At 37.4% G+C, this 16903-nt stretch overlaps 1 protein-coding gene across 2 annotated transcripts in view; it reads right to left on the bottom strand.

Annotated features, from left to right (window-relative positions):
- Window positions 1-16903, bottom strand: part of DIAPH2 (diaphanous related formin 2) — a gene marked incomplete at both ends in the record, with an annotated part of 850504 nt that overhangs the window by 430919 nt on the left and 402682 nt on the right. For both annotated transcript variants that reach the window (XM_080719289.1, XM_080719290.1), the window contains one exon: window positions 11837-11938. In XM_080719289.1, coding sequence (XP_080575415.1) covers window positions 11837-11938 — 102 coding nt within the window. The remainder of the gene's footprint in view (window positions 1-11836; window positions 11939-16903) is intronic.

The following is a 16903-nucleotide window of genomic DNA, read 5'->3' as shown; positions in this document are numbered from 1 at the left end:
TAGAAATCTACATCTCTCTATGTGTTTTACTGACTTCATTTTTGTCTCTACAATTTGTCTGAAAATCTCTATCTGCTTTATTTTCCCTTTCCTTGTACTGGTACCTGGCCATCACTAACACAGAAGCATGTTTTCTATTGCTATATATGTTCAGGAAGTATTTGGTTAGTCTCTGTGATGGCTAATAAAGGCATCAATCTACTTTGCATGGCTGCTAGTCAGCACGTTCCTGCCCTACTAGCTATGCTTGTTGGGGCTTGTCGGGGCTCAGTTCACCAAGGGACCTTTTGTTCCAGATCAATAAGGAAGGTAACCATTAGTTAACTATACAGGGAATTTTAGTCTTGCTTTGCTTCTAATATAACATGTCCTCATTCATATTTGTATATATCATGGGCTTTGTATCTCAATTATTAGCATACAAATTCAGAGACTATGGATTTGATATTTTTAAATTTTTAATATCAGCTAAAACTATAATACTGTGAGCAAAAGCAGAATTTACTAAGAATAATATCAATAATAATAGCAATAAACATTGATTACTTTGTGCAAGGCATTTCTCTACATGTACATTTTATATGCATTAATTGATTCTCAAAAATATCCTAGGAAAAGGTTATTATCATTATTTTCTCTCTACAGATAAGGAAAGGTCAATTTGGACATTGGAGACCTAGAGAGGTGAACGCATACATTATAGCTACAGAATTGAGACGCTCAATCACTATACCACACTGCCTCTCAAGTCTACCAGGAAGAGAAACTATGACAGGTGGAAGGAAAAAGCAGTGGCAGGGAGATCAAGAAGATAGAAAAATGGTTCAATTAACAGGTAATGGGTTAGGATATTGAAGGGAGGAAGAGAAAGGAATTTTAAATACAAGACATGGAATGAAAAGAATCAATGAGAATTAACAAGTGGCAGTTACAGAAGAATCAAATATGGTTCCAATATATCCAGGTGTCATGAAACATGCCTGTGATCCTACTACTTGGAAGATTGAGATAGGTAGATCACAGGTTCAAGGCTAGCCTCAGCAACTTAATGAAGCCCAGGGCAACTTATGGAGACCCTGTTTAAAAACGAAACCATGGCACCGTGTTTTCAGTTTGCTGTGAAGTAGAACAATGTGGGCATTCAAGATGGTAGAAGGTTCTGATTTGATAAGGTTTATTTGTTTGTTTGACTTAAGGGAATGAGGGTAGATATATTTTCTTACTCTGCTCAAATATCTAGAGTCCAGTAAAGAATAAAGGACTAATGAAAAACAGACAGGTAAAATATAGCAGATTTTTTGTTTGTTTATTTGCTGGCTTGCTTGTTTGATTGGTTAATTAAGTTTGGTACTGAGGATTGGATTCAGGGGCATTCTACCACTAAACTACATCCCCATCCCTTTTATATTTTATTTTGAGTCAGGGTATTAATAAGTTTCCCAGGTTGGCCTTAAACTTGTGATACTCCTGTCTTATCTTCCCATGAGTTGGGATTACGAGGGAGTACCATCTGGCGGAATCCAGCTTGGAGGCAACCTAAATCAAATAACCAAACTAAATCCAGAAATGATCATGTTATCTGACTGTGTCAAAACAGCCTGCCTAATTTTCTGGTCTTCGGTTTCCCTATCTGCAAAATAGCGGAAATTTCTACAAAGCAGTCTTGTTTTTATAATCAGAAAGGGGCCAAATAAATGATCAATAAATATTCCTGTCTTCCCATTATTAAGACATCAATGTTGGAGTAATATTCAAATCATGGAATACATAATTTTATTTAATGATAATGTTTCCCAATATTTAATTCTCCCTTAATTTCTATGCTTTCCATTCAACTTCAAATTTTATGATACACTTCAGGTTTGGATTACTGCAAATAAACCACTTAAGTGTTTTTCCTGATCCCTCCAGCCTTTGCTCCTCTAAATTGTATCATAAGTGGTAAAACAATAAATCTATAATAAGTGGGGAAATGATATTGCTTTCTTTACATATTTAGGTTTAGGTATTATTATGAACTCTGGTAGAATTTGAAGTTTAAGAGAAGATAATTATTGAAGCTGGTGGACTTGGAAGTCATCTGGAGATGCTACGGGGGACAAGGTCATTGAGGAGGACTACATAGATAGAAGTCAAAAATCGCACCTTGTGGAACACCTACCAGAGTCTAGCTTCTACTAGACATTCAAATATTTGCTTATTGATTTTTACTGCACTCCTTAGCTGACTAACCATTTTCCAGATCTTATCCCAGGAGAGACAGATTGTCTATTGAACAAAATTAAGTAGTATTTTACTCTCCTCAAAACAGCACCTTCAGTTATGATGTGAAGCCAGAAGTGCTAGGGAATTAACTTTATTGAACTGCTACCATTGGCTATGAGTCTGTCATCAGTCAGTCTGGTTTTAGGAGCAGATTATAGACCACAGAGAAATCAGAGCTGCCCTTTGACATAGTGAAACTTTCTTCATTCGCTCATTCCCTAAAACAGCATTTGAAACATGGCTAGTGATAAATATGATAGGTGATTAAAATAAATGATTATAAAATGAATAAATAAAAGTACATTTATTCACCTATATTGGAAACACAACATCAGCAAAATGCCAGATTAAGAATATGTATAGTGCGCAGTAGGGCACCCCTGTAATCTCCATAGTTGGGAGGCTGAGACAGGAGGATTGCAGATTCAAGACCAGCATCAGCAACCTATCAAGACTCAGTTTAAAATAATTATAAAGAGCTGTGGGTCTAGCTCAGTGGTAGAATATCCCTGGGTTGAATTCCCAGTACCAAAAAACAAAAACAAAAAACAAAAAACAAGAAGATGCACAGTTTGAAGAGGTGTAACAGAAGTATCATGTGCTGAAGGAGATATATTATGCAAGGGCATTTACTACCAGGACCAATCTTAATGTATATTCAGAGCCCAATATAACTATTGATTAATTTTCATTTTATTTATTTATTCATTCATTCATTCATTCATTCATTCATTTTGGTACTGAGTATTAAATCTAAGGGCATTCTACCTCTGAGATATAGCCTCAGACATATTTTATTTTCTGTTTTCAAACAGTCTCACTGACTTGTAGAAGTTGGCCTCAAACTTGTAATCCTCCTCCCTCAGCCTTCCAAGTACTGGGATTACAGATGTATACCACTATGCCTGGCTCCATATAACTATTATTAAGAGTAAATCTTGACAGATATTTCCTCCTAATCCCAAGAAACAGAAGGAAGTCTGAAAATTTCAGACCCAAGATATAAGCTGCCACGAAACAAACAGGACTTCTGCATTACACAGACATGAGCCTGAGCTAGAGCTGTGACAATTTCTAGTACTGTAAACATAGTGCAAGTTACACAATATTTCTAAGTCACTATTTCCTCATGGGGGAAATGTATTCATTGAACTGTCTAAGCAATGTATGGTAAGACTTAAGTGAGACACTATGGATAATGTTCCTGTCAGAAATACTTACACGTTGTGTGTACTCTAAGAAAATGGCTACTATTGTCCTTATCTTCTTTATTTAACCTCAGAAATTCATGATAAGAAGGAAACATGGTTCCTTAATTGATTTTTTTCTGAGGGAAAGTTTCCTTTCCCCACAATTAAAGAATATGTATATTCAAGACTCGGGGAATAATACAGTTCATTATCAATTGAATATAGCAAAAGCATCATGCTCTGCTCCATTAAACCATATTTAATTCATAATACATATTTACTATTAGAAATGTTACTGAAACTAGTCATATAAAACCAAAAGACTATGGGAGAGGTAAAAATATATGGACACATCCCAACAGGAGCCACACATCAACTTATATAGATCACATTGACAGAATTTTCACAATCCTTGGTCTGAATTATTATTAGCACACTGACAGACAAAAATTGAGCCTCCATCAGAAGATTTGAACAACCAAGTTTAGAAACGATAGGAAGTACTGAGCTGAGGTACATCCCCATCCACAGAAACAATTATTAAATGGCTCATACCTCATAATGACAACCTGAGTGCACTTAAGTAATATAAGTAAATGCAAGAAAAACTCTGCTAATATGTACGTTTGTGTTTCGTTGTGGTCCCTCACAGCGTTTAGGTCGAATGGCATCCTTAGTTTTATAATGCATTCCTTGAAGTGCTGTGAGATGCTGACTAGGGTGTTGTATAAAGTCTGGGAACTATTTGGGTTACGAGGTACTTGTCTATCAAATCACATCAAACGACTCTCATTTCTTTAGCCGATCTACACTATATTAAAAAAAAGTACATTGACAGCTTTAGTGAGAGCGGTTACAAGTGGGTTATTTCCCCAAAGAGTTAGACTCAGTTTTGTTTCTATAATTTGAATTTTATATATTTCATACCTATACAGCTTATGAATATTGATCTATTACCCAACTCTATTAAGAACCCACAGAAAAAGAAAAAAGGGGAGTATAAAAGTCCTGTGGGAATGAGGAGATGGCCACACGGTGCTCTTCCAGTATAGCGTGCCTAAGGTTATTTCTATCACCTTTCTCTTCGCAATGCTAAGAAACAAACCTTTTATGCCTATCATGGATGAGCATAACTGAAATTATAGTCTCTTTAAAACATAAATGCCATGAACCCATTAGAGTTAACAGATATGTTTATAACAAATATGAACTATTATGATGAACTGGCCACTGAAAAAAGAGAATGATTTTGTATCTCTGACTATAATAAAAGGAATGGATAAAATTATGAGAGCAATTGATGTTAGCAGGCACAACTGTGTCCAGATGTGAGATGCAGAGTAAATAATTGAGCACAATTCTATCTAAAAGCATAAAAAAAGCAGACACATATGTAATTCTCTATTATCCAATATTTTTCTTATTTTCTCGTAGACAATAACCTCCTCCAGGGCAGAACTTCTGCTACTCATTCCTGTACTTCCACCACCGAGTCCAGTACCTGGACATGGACAAAATAACCAGCACAGGTGGACCAACTCTATGGAGGAAATACAAATGTTGACCAATTCGATGTCATGAGAGATGCGGTTGTCAGCTAATCAATGAAACGAGTGTCTCAAAAAATTGGTTGGGTTGAAAATTCACTTGACATTAGAAAAGCAATAATGTACTGATAAAGAATTTTTCCCCCAAAGTAGTGACATGTGAAATTATGAATCAACAAATGTCTACCCCTCTTTAGTCAGGAAGAAAGCACAATGACAATGTCTGAGATGTTGAGCACAAGTTTCCAAACATAGTTTTGAGGACAACTACGTTAGGCCAGGAACAACTCTTAGAACCGCCACAGTGTTATGCCATTGAACTTGGAATCTGTGATAGATAGGGGTAAAATGAGAGGGTTTAATTTTGGAATTTTTTAAATTTACTGAACTCAATTACAAAATCGATTGACATCTATAGACCCAGTGTCAATATTCAACTTAGAGGTGGTTTTCTTTTATCTTGTTTCATTACAAAACCTAATGCACATCAACAACCTTTCCACGAGAATTGACTATTATGAGAAGTTGATTAAATGAACGAGTGTATAAATAAAGGGATTTGAGAATAAGCCAATGTGAATTAACATTCACCTGATCTCCAAATTACTACACCAGCTTCTTCTCAGATAAAATGAGCATGGATCTAGAAGTTAGAGCTAATACTCATATGCCTAAAAAAAATGAAAATAAAACAACCACTGCACTATGCATCAAAATACTGAACACTCTGAATGTAGGCAGATGAATAAAAATTTTCCCAATGAGTATGCAATCTAGAAAAGTGATGTCATATTAAGAGGACAGAAGACCTACAATTTTCCCTCCAAACTAATTGTCTTGACATGTAGGAGAAAAACAATTCAAAAGCTCTTAAGAATGTCCTTTTCACCTAGGTAAGCTGTCTTCAATAGAGGTCATAAACTCTTATGAGGCTATAAAAATTAAAAATACGGTTAAGTTACACTTTCACTCACAGGCAGAAATCTCTCAGCTTCACATATTTTAAGTAAAAAAGAAAAAACTTCCATGTGCTTTCAGCAATACCACATAATCTTTAAAGATTTTTATTTTAAAAGCTATCTCAACATCTTTTATTAGATTATAGCTTTAAAATATTTTAATTGAAAAATATGGGTAATTTTGAAGTCAGAAAAACAAAGTACCGATCGCCAAAAGAACTAATTATTGCCTTCTCTTTCTCAGAAGATGTGTTAGTTTAATAGATATACACAGTATGGGTCTCCATCCTCAGTGCAAGACAAGTGGGAATTTCCATAGCTCTGAGGTTTGAGAACAGCTGAGCTGCAAACACACTCTGAAGAGTCTAAAAGCTCCTGCTGGGGGCTCTAACTGACAGAGCTTTCAAAGATCTGTGCTTTTTTTCTAGTAAAGGTACAGCACATAATTACAACGATGCACCAAATTCAATTCTGTGGCAGGCAGGTTGGAGGACGAGTCCGTGGGAAGCTATGCAGCCAATCCGCCCCTCTACAGAAGAGGATTATTGATCACAAAAGATGCGTGCAGTAGCATACCCCTCTTACCAGGAGGCCTGTCTCTCAACAAAGGAAAGGCCTCTGGTTGTGTGTGTGTGTGTGTGTGTGTGTGTGTGTGTGTGTGTGTGTGTACACAGAGCAATCATGTAGATTTTTTCTTGTGTCTTTCTGTGTGTGTGTGTGTGTGTGTGTGTGTGTGTACACAGAGCAGTCATGTAGATTTTCTTTCTTTCTTTCTCCTCCCCTGATTCCATGTAATTGTAAGCAAAGCCAACGATGTGACTGCTAAAAGAGACAAAAAGATTACACAAAGCTTAGCAGCACAGCCAGTATCTCAGACAATAGTTTTTCACGATTCCGGCCAATTCTGACAATTTTTATTGTTTCTTGTAGTTATTGTTTTAACCAATCTTGTATGAATAATCTTGCTTTTGGAATATATCTAGCCCTAGCTGATAAGAAGTTGTTTTCATCATTTAGTTATATAGTAATGGAAAGTCTTATAAGGCAGAACTGACCACTGTTAGAGGAACAGAAACAGCAGAGTATTTATGGTTGAAGAAGGCAAGGAAAGAAAGATTAAGAAAGGACTTTAAATCCGTCCGTGCCATCAAGTGATATGCAGATCCACAATAAGACAAGACTGAAAAGCGTCTACTTGAATTTGTGTTCATGCTAGTAGATTCAGCAAATAATTTTAGGTACAAATGATGTGAATAAGCATCAACATGATTCATCCACCTATCGAAGTCACAATCTTGTATGGTTTATGGACAGAAACCTCACACATGAACAACTAAAAACCTTGTTAATTTCTAAAGAGAAAATGAAAAAGTTCTTTGAGAGTTTAATAAGGCTACCTATTTTTGATTAATAGGTAAGTTATGGCATCACTGGGAAAGCCAAATTGAAGCTGACACTCGAGGAATAAGCAGGAGAGTGGCAGGCCGGGAGTGGGAAGAAGAAATGGCAGCACATGCAGTGGCACTGAGGCAGGGGAAACAGGCGAACACACTCAGGAAATGAAAGCAGCAGGAGACCAAAGTAGTTGAGCAGCAAGTGTCCGCACTGGCAGCGCCTCCTCCGTCATGGCAAGGAGCCGGCACTGCGGCTTTGGTGCTAGAGAACAGCAGTGATATTTTCAGTAGATAAATAAGATGATGTAATACAAATATACTCCAGAAATGGCCCGCGGAGGGCTGTGCTGAGACTTTTTGGGGAAGGTCTAAAGTGCAGCGGAAGAAAACAAGCTCCCTTTGCCTTTGCACTGTCTGAACGCATGGATGGAGGAGGTGCCCGTACAGACGAGGAAAAGTGGCTGGATTTGATGTATATTTCAGTTGTGATTAGGAAGTAATTAATAACCTTTCCTAGATCAATTTCAGTGCATTATTGAAGGCAGACCCTCGATTGCTATTGGCGGGAGGGTGCGTGAGAGGGGAGCAAATGGAAAACTGATGTGCAGAAATGAAGAGGCGCCCGTGGCGCGCAGGAACCTCAGGGCCAACGATGGAGTCCGTATTCGTCCATTCACCTATCTAGTCATTCATTTTTAGGCAGCAAGTGACTCAAGATTTGTTTTCTTTTTCTTTTTCCTGCAGAGAATGGCACAGTGGAGCCTGACAGATTGAAGAGGCAATAGAATAACTAACTAAAGTAAAATAGGTAATAAATACTGTTGTCCAAAAGAGCAGGCAGGGAATAACAGGGTGCGAGGCAGCAGAGGTAAGAAAATCAGCACGTACAACATTCCTCCTTCCAAACCCCGCGCCTCCTCCCCTCCTTCGCCTCCTCTGTCTCCTCCTCTTCCTCTTCCTTCTCTCTCTCTTTTACACACACACACACACACACACACACACACACACACACACACACACACCAGCAGCAGCAGCAGCATAGCTAAAAGCACTGGCTATAAATACTGCATGGGTCTGACCTCTGCATCAACTATTACGGTGCATATTTGGACACGTTACCTAGCCTTGTTTGCACTCAGTTTTCTCATCCATAATATAGAGCTAGCAATGGGCTAACCTCACAGGGCTCCTCACAATACATAAGATAATACAGCACAATACTTAGCACAGATGAGAACACAGTAGAGTTCTGTCTCTAAGCATAGCAACAGTGATATTCGTAATAATGGCTGGTCAATTCTTCCTCTGAATTTTTACAGAAAATGAGTTAAAATGATAGCGTGCTTTCCTGGCATGTATGAGATCCCAAGTTCTGCCCCTGCACCAGAATCAAAGGAACTTATCAAGCCAGACATAGTGGCATGCCATACCCAGAATCCCATTTCCTTGGCAAGCTGAGATGGGAGGATCACCTGAGCTGCCCACCAGCTGAGGCCAGACTGTGCAACACAGAGAGACCGCATCTCAAAATGGAATTCAAAACCCCAACCGATATAGCCAGAGTCAACTGTGTAGGAAGAAGAGCTATGGAAGGTTCTGAGCCGAAGTGCTTTCGCTTTTCTCTGGTAAGAGGTCAGGTTGTTAGCAGTAAATGAAAAGAACTGTGAGGACATGAAAGACTTGAAGATAGTCGGGAAGAACTTAGAGGCAGAATGCGAATACAGAGCTGGAATTTTATTCTGTAAATTTAAGAAAACATTGAAGCTGTTTGATACAGAAATCAGAGGATACAGGCCGAGATAGGGGAATCACAGGCTCGGGCTCATAGCCAGCCTCAGCAACTTCACAAGGCCCTAAGAAACATGGTTAGACCTTTTTTCAGAAATTAAAACTACATAAAGATAAGGCTGGAAGGTGCAGTTCAAAGGCAGAATGTAACTGGGTTCCATCACCAGGACCACAAAGAAAAGAAAGAAATCATATGATACGCACACATTTTGATAAATATACAATTATTGCCAGTGGGAGAGAATAGAGGTAAGGAGCCCCTCCAGTATGAAGCTTCTTTTTTTTTTATGGTGCTGATGATGGAACCCAGGAACATTCTACCTCTGAGCTCCACCCCCGCCCTATTTTTTTTTTTTTTAAACCGGGTCTCACTGAGTTGCAAAGGGCCGCTAAGTAGCCGAGGCTGTCCGTGAACCACTATCCTCCTGTCTCAGCCTCCTAAATGCTGGGATTACAAACCTGGGCCAACATGCCTCGCTAGCTTCTCTCATTTAATGAGAAAAATTGTATGTATTTCTAAGTTTATCATCAGTATAGGCTATTGATACATGTTTAAGGGTTAAAAGCTATTTAGATAGCTTTTGCAAAAGCAATTGAATTCTGCCATATTTAACATAATTTTATTTTTATATCAAAAATATGCTATTTTTAATCTAAGGTTCAAACCCATGTTTAATAATAGTCCTGTGATTTAATTCAATAAACATGTATTTGCTGCCTACATTCTGAGCACTGGGCCTAAAACTCTGTTTGATAAATTGTGCTTGATACAGTTTTACATAGTCTAAACTGCTTTGTTCTGACTTTGAGATTTTGCCCCACAGACATGTAGCTAAATATGGTGAAAGTAAATAAGAAGAGTAGGAGAATCCATGTCCACACAGTCCCAGAATTATTTATGGTTATGTACATAAACGAGAAATCCCTTCCATTTTCTATTTTGCCTTTAGTTCGGAAGGTATATTGCTTTTTATGTCCCCAAACTTCATTTCCTCAGTGTGGCACCAAGGATATTCCTCTTGAAGGACTTGCTTGGCAAACTAATACATCTTCTAAGATAAACTGCATTCAGAAAAATATGGCTTCAGAGAAATTGTATAGTGTACCTACTGTAAAACTCATAACCATCATGACACAGTGGAACTCTCAGATGGTGTATAGCACTGCTTCAATTACAATATGAATTCCAGCAGCTTAGGTTTCAAGGATGGACTTTGGTCTAGAAAGTTTTATTATTTAACACTGTGCCAAACTGCTGCAAGTTGATAAATACTAGCTAGCTGATTAAGTTGAACAATTTGCCTGACTTCAGTGTAATAAAAAAGAAGTTCCTCGGTTACTTTTAAATGTTCTATTTAACCGCAAAGAAACACGCCTGATTTTCCATTCATGGATTTGACAGAAGACTCCTACATCAATATGAGGAATGACGTATCTTGGAATTAACTCTAAATATAGGCACGCAGTTATTGCACATGCTCAAAAGGAAACATATACACTGTCATCAATCACAGGTTGGGTTTATGTAGGATTCTTAAAATTGCAGTTTCTAATGTTCAACTGTTAAAGCACATTGTAGCCAGGTGTCATGGTGTATGCCTGTCATCCCAGTACGTGGGAAGTTGAGACAGGAGGATCTCAAGTATAAAGACAGCCACGACAATACAATGAGAGCCTCAGCAACTTAATGAGATCCTGATTCAAAATAAAAAGGGCGAGGTTATAGCTCAGAGATGAAATTCCCATGGTTTAAAATACTAATAACATTTTTTTAAAGTTATAAAATATTTTCAATGAGGTAGAAAATATTTTAATATTGGATCCAACAGTAATTTAAAATTTCTTAGTATACAGGAGAAAAATGTTTAGGGAGCCATAGTAAAGCTGGAAACAATAATAGAGCTGTTTATTCATAGAGCTAATAAATTTGTATTTAACATCAAAATAAAAATAGCTTTTTCTTTAACAAACTAACTAAATTATGGAGCCCTGTTTACTGTCTTTAAAAACATTTTACCAATTATTTGAATAGCAGATATGGGGGATACTTAAAATATATAACTACATATAATAAATAATTTATACATAGTCATTTTTGTATCACTTAAAATAAAGAGAGGATAAAGAAAAATGATTCATTCCAATAATAATTTAACCACATGATGACTTAACCACATGAGGTATATTTATAAGATTTTTGTCCTGGCTGAAATAGTACTTTTAAAGCTTTCAATCAATTAATGGCACTCTATAGGAAATCTGAAAATACATGTTATTTTTTCCTGACACAATCCAGACAACAGAAAAGAATACTATTTTCCTGCTTATCCAGTTATTACCCTTTCATTTTAGCTTAAGTTTGGGGAGGCTAGATACTAGTGCTGAGATTTACATAGAATAAAACATAGTTGAAACAGTAGTGCATATTATATTACATATATTAATAGTACTAAATATCAGCAATGTTACGGTCCAAAGTCCTCTGAGATATCTTGGGTTATCTTGTAAATGTAAAATTTTAGCTATTTTTCATTACCAATGAATAGGTAAATGGTTTTTTCTGATAGTTAATATTAAATTTAATTAGGTAGGTGTATAGAAAAAATTCAGCAAGTGAAATCTCTTTGTTTTCACTATTTCTGAAATGGTGTATCTCCCAGCTGAGTTTGTGGGCCTTTTCGCTGAATACATACCACAACTCCAAACTGTTCAGGCTCGCAGAGGTCGTCGTATTCATTCTTAAGCTGTGCTAGTTCACTCAGTACCTTCTGCTCCGGAAGATGTTTTATAAGGTTCTAAAAAGAAATAAAAATAAAAATCTTAGCATAGTGTTGTTTATTAGACTTTTATTTTTTAGTACTGGGGATTGAACCCAGAGGCATTCAACCTCTGAGCTATACCCCCCCAGCCCTATTTAAGTTTTTTGTTTTTTTTTTGAAACAGGATCTCACTAGGTTGAAGAGGGCCTCACAAAATTGCTGATGCTGGCCTTGAACCTGTGATCCTCCTGTCTTAGCCTTCCAAGCACTAAGATTGCAGGCATGAACCACCATGCATGGCTATGAGGCTTTTTAACTATACATTTCTAATTCTAAAAGTGATTAACTAGGATAATACATTTTTGGTCGTAGTTTTGTTATGGAGGTATTCCTCTCTTATCCCATTCAAAATTGGAGTTAAAAATGAGTTACAGTGAAATATGAATAAAAGGCAGAAATTTGTTTGTTTTCTATATAATATAGTATACAGATGTTCAAGCTGGGCGTGGTGTTGCACACTTGTAATCCCAGCGCTTGGGAGGCTGAGAAAGGAGGATTGCACAGGTTCGAAGCCAGCCTCAGCTACTTAGTGAGGCTTTCAGTAACTTAGTGAGACCCTGTTTCCAAATAAAATATAAAAAAAAGGTCTGGGAGTACAGCCCAGAGGTAGAAAGCCTCTGGGTTCCACCCCCAGTACCACCAAAAAAAAAAAAAGAATGGCATTTCAAAATTAAGTAACTTCTGGGACTTAAATTCATAGCAAAATTTTTAAAGCCTGATTTCTTTTCATGATAATCAATAGTAACTGATAACAGAAAAATATGTAGAGTTAGCTTATCTATAGTAATACGAAAAAATCAACCTTATTATTAGTTTCTCAAAACTTGGAATTATCTTTAATGTTACAAACCACATTTGTCATTACAAACATCTCACATTATTTACACTATCTGTATTTAAGTACACGGTTCATTTCTGCTTTTAATGAAGGACCAAGCAAGAGATGAACTATAATGCCTGCTGAAGTTTAAGGTTTGTAATTGACTGAAAGTCTGTATCCTTCAAAATTCACATGTCGAAATCCAATCTTCAACGTGATATTATTTGAAAGTGGGGCATGGGGTAAGAAATTAGGTCACGAAGAAATTGCATTCATAAATAGGTATGTCTCTATCACTCTTCAGAACGTCATTACCAAGTGTTATTACAATGCACCCAAAATTCATTAACAAAAGAAGATGGAGGGCTAGTATGTCCTCTTTTCCCTAAAAAATAATGACAGTCAGCACTCTGCAACCAACACGAGCGCCCTCACCAGAACCCAACCATGATGGCACCCCGAATTTGGTCTTTCAGCCTCCAAATTAATGAGAAATAAGTTTATACTGTTTATAAGCCCCCAGTCCATAGTACTTTGTTGTAGTATTTAGCAGCCTGAACAAAGCTTAACAATGCAAAGGAAAATAATAAATGATAACTTCATTTAACCTAGTTTATATGAATTAACTATGGTACAGTGTTGTGTTTCTTTAGGCAGTATGGGGGACTGAAATCACGGCTTCACTCTGGCCAGGCAAGCACTCTGTCGCTGAACCATGGCCCCAGTTCTGTGGTATAGTTTTAATCACTCTGTTATCACACAATGAGCATTTTGGGATTGAATAGAATTTCTTTCGACAGATGAAAGTGAAGAAAGTAGAAAACAAATATTCAAGAAAGGAAGATACATCCAGATTGTCACTTAAGGACACCCTATAGATGGACTCCACTAGGCACTCAACAATTGAGATGTAAAGAGTGATGGGATTAAACTGCTTCAGAACTCTAGAACCTGGCTGGAAAATGGCAATAGAAAGGAAAATGCCTGATAAGAAGGATTCTGCTGTTTGCAAATAAGAGAACAACATGCACAGAAGAGCCCCAGGAGGGCAGTGAGAGCACAGTGTGCAGGGAGAAGAATCTTGTCCTTTAAACTAGGAAGGGGTGGATTTTGGTAAATTGTACACCACCACAAGGGTCCAGGGTAGATGCGTAACTTGTTTCCCATCCTCTTATGCTATAGGAATTGCTGGCATCTGTCAAAAGTCAGTGGTGGTTCTTCAGTAACTAAACATAGAATTAAGATTATAAAAAGCCAGGCATGGTGGCGCATGCTTGTAATCCCAGAATTTGGGATGCTGAGACAGAAGGATCCTGGTTCGTGGGCAGCCTCAGCTACTTAGGCCATTTGCAACTCAGTGCATGCTCATAATCCCCTCGCTTGGGAGGCTGAGACATGAGGATCGCACAGGTTCGAAGCCAACCTCAGCTACTTAGTGAGGCTCTCAGCAACTTAGTGAGACCCTGTTTCCAAATAAAGTATAAAATAGGTCTGAGAGTATAGCCCAGAGGTAGAAAAGCCCCTGGGTTCCACCCCCAGTACCACACACACACACACGTGCACACACACACAGACACACACACACACACACACACACACACACATACACACACACAAAAGAATAAAAGGTAGGACTGGGGGTATAGCTCTTGGAAGTAGGACAGCCCTGGGTTCCATCCCCAGCACCACAAACAACATAATTTATTATTTAAAGATGCTATCAGTCCACTTTTCAACAGGTACCTTGATAAAATATATGATATATACAATCAATGGAATCTTATTTTGCCATAAAGAAATGGAACTCTGATACATGTGACAATATGGATAAATCTTGAAAGTATTTTAGTTAGTGAAATAAGATAGAAATAAAAGGACAAATACTGTAAGAATCCAATTTCATATGCAATCTAGAATATAAATATTTTCAGAGGTTAAAAGTAGAATCTAGGTTACGGAGCACTAAAGAATTAGAAGGTACAGAGGGTTATTACTTATCAGATCTAGAGTTTTTGTTGCAGAAGAATGAAAGTTCTAGAAATTGTGGTGATACTTCCAAAACATTGTAAATATACTTAATGCATCTTAATTATATACTTAAAAAGGGTAGTGTTAAATAGTATGTTATATGATTTTAACAATGAAAAACAGAGTAGGCAACATACAGCAAAAGTCCTGAGGAAAACAATTGTATCAACTGTGAGTGTTCTTTGTATTCCCCATTTACCATTTCATTTTCCCCACTCAGTTTTGCATTTCATTAAGCTCTAGTTCTGCAATGGTACTTATCTTCTAATGAGACTCAAATTTCACAATATTGTGCCCTAGGATTTACAAGAAGCAGACACGGACAGAAACACATATACATACACTGACACCAGAGCAAAGTTACCCGTTATTTTGCTTCATTAGAATTTTCTCCCATAGAGTGAAAAGGTGAGTACCATGGTATTATTTTCATTTTTCTAGAATATTTTTGATGAATAAAAATTACTCAATTGTTTTAAAAATATGTCTGCCCAGAGATTTTTAGTAAAATATGTTGTTAAAAACAAAGACTCAGTTTGGTAAGTTTAATAATTTTCACAAGTGATACTAAATTAGAAAGATTAAGAACATTATTTTAATTATGAAATAAATCAATTATGTGTCTTTAAAACTCTCCATCTCAATATTAAGTTTTAACTGTGAAAATAAGAATTACGGAATGAATCAAACCTAAAATAGAAGTTTAGCTCAGAATGTGAACATTTTTTTTGTTGTTATTTTATTTCACTTCTAGCTATAGATAACCTGTTAACTCATCTTCCGAATGCAGGCTCCACAGTGGGAGGTGACATCTTTCCTTTCTCTGTTCAGCTATATGAAATATTTAACACATTCAGTGGGCTTAGATATATTCTAACTCTGGATAACAGTTTATGGAAAAAGTTCCAGGCTTATATAACTACCAGTGCTTACAAGTTTCTATTTGCAAATAATGATCGGAATTATTCTCTCAAATGTTTGGCAATGCCGATCACTATTATAGTACTTACTGCTTCAATGAATCAACTCCCTACAGTAGCCCATGTGGCAAGTGATCCTCAGAGCCAATGCCTAATGAGAGGCGACATTTGTACATGCAGAGTAGGCTTTTGAAACAAAAATGTAGTGTCAAGTTAAACAATATCTATATTCATTCCACTAAATTCATGACAAGAAGAGGAGAGTAAGAACATAGAGGAGCGAGGGATGTAGTAGTGTTTATTTGCCTCCACTCTCCTTCGCCTACTCATCAAAAGCATATCAGGAGTGAAAATGGAAAAAAATGTAGGAGTAAAAGGCACAGCTTGAGACTGATGTGTACAATCCTAGGACTCAGCCTGAAGTCTATTTGTATTTGTAAGGGGCCTCCTGGGAGAAAAGTCTCCGGAAGGAAGGGAAGCCAGTAGCAAGCCATCAGTGCAAGGCCTGCAGGAAGGCCTATAATTTGGAAAGGGCTTGGATGATTCTGAATATAGCTATTTTGTTTCCTGAATTTGTCTGCAGGCCGAACATGGTGAAATGCCTGAGTGCTGTGGAAAGGAAAGCACTGGTACGGTCCCGATGTAAGAGAGGGGCTGGTGGTACAGCTCCATGAGAGAGAGCTGACCTGGTATAGGTAAGACCCTGAGTTTGATACCCACAATATCAAGACACAAAATCAGCCCCCTCACCCATGAATTAAAGGAGAGAGAGGAGGGAAGATTCATTCCCATACTTTCCCACAGAAGGAGCCAGGCCATTGCTACTTAAAATAGCTGTACCCCTTGAGAAATACTTCCCCAGTCCCCACACAGTTGTCCGTAGGGGAGGGGTTCAACACCCTGAAGCTGCTATATGAGAGCAGACAAAATTCTTTTGAAGAATATTCAAACTATCCCCAGCAGTCCCTAGAAGTATCAAATATAGGGCCTTTTGAAAAAAGTTAGAGTCCTACAGCAGTCATTAGGAACAAGAGCGAGAAATAAGCAAGAAAAACTCCAGTGGATCAAGCTGGTGCTGTAAAATTCATAATGTCAGAGTATTCTGTACTTAAAAAAGCAATGGCTTTTGAATTCAGTACTTTGTTGGTATTACAACTACTATTTTACATGTGT

Source organism: Muscardinus avellanarius (genome assembly GCF_963383645.1).
Source record: "Muscardinus avellanarius genome assembly, chromosome: X".
In the NCBI taxonomy this organism is placed as follows: Eukaryota; Metazoa; Chordata; class Mammalia; order Rodentia; family Gliridae; genus Muscardinus; species Muscardinus avellanarius.
Note: the sequence above shows the minus strand (reverse complement) of the source record. Positions and strands in the feature narration are given on the sequence as shown.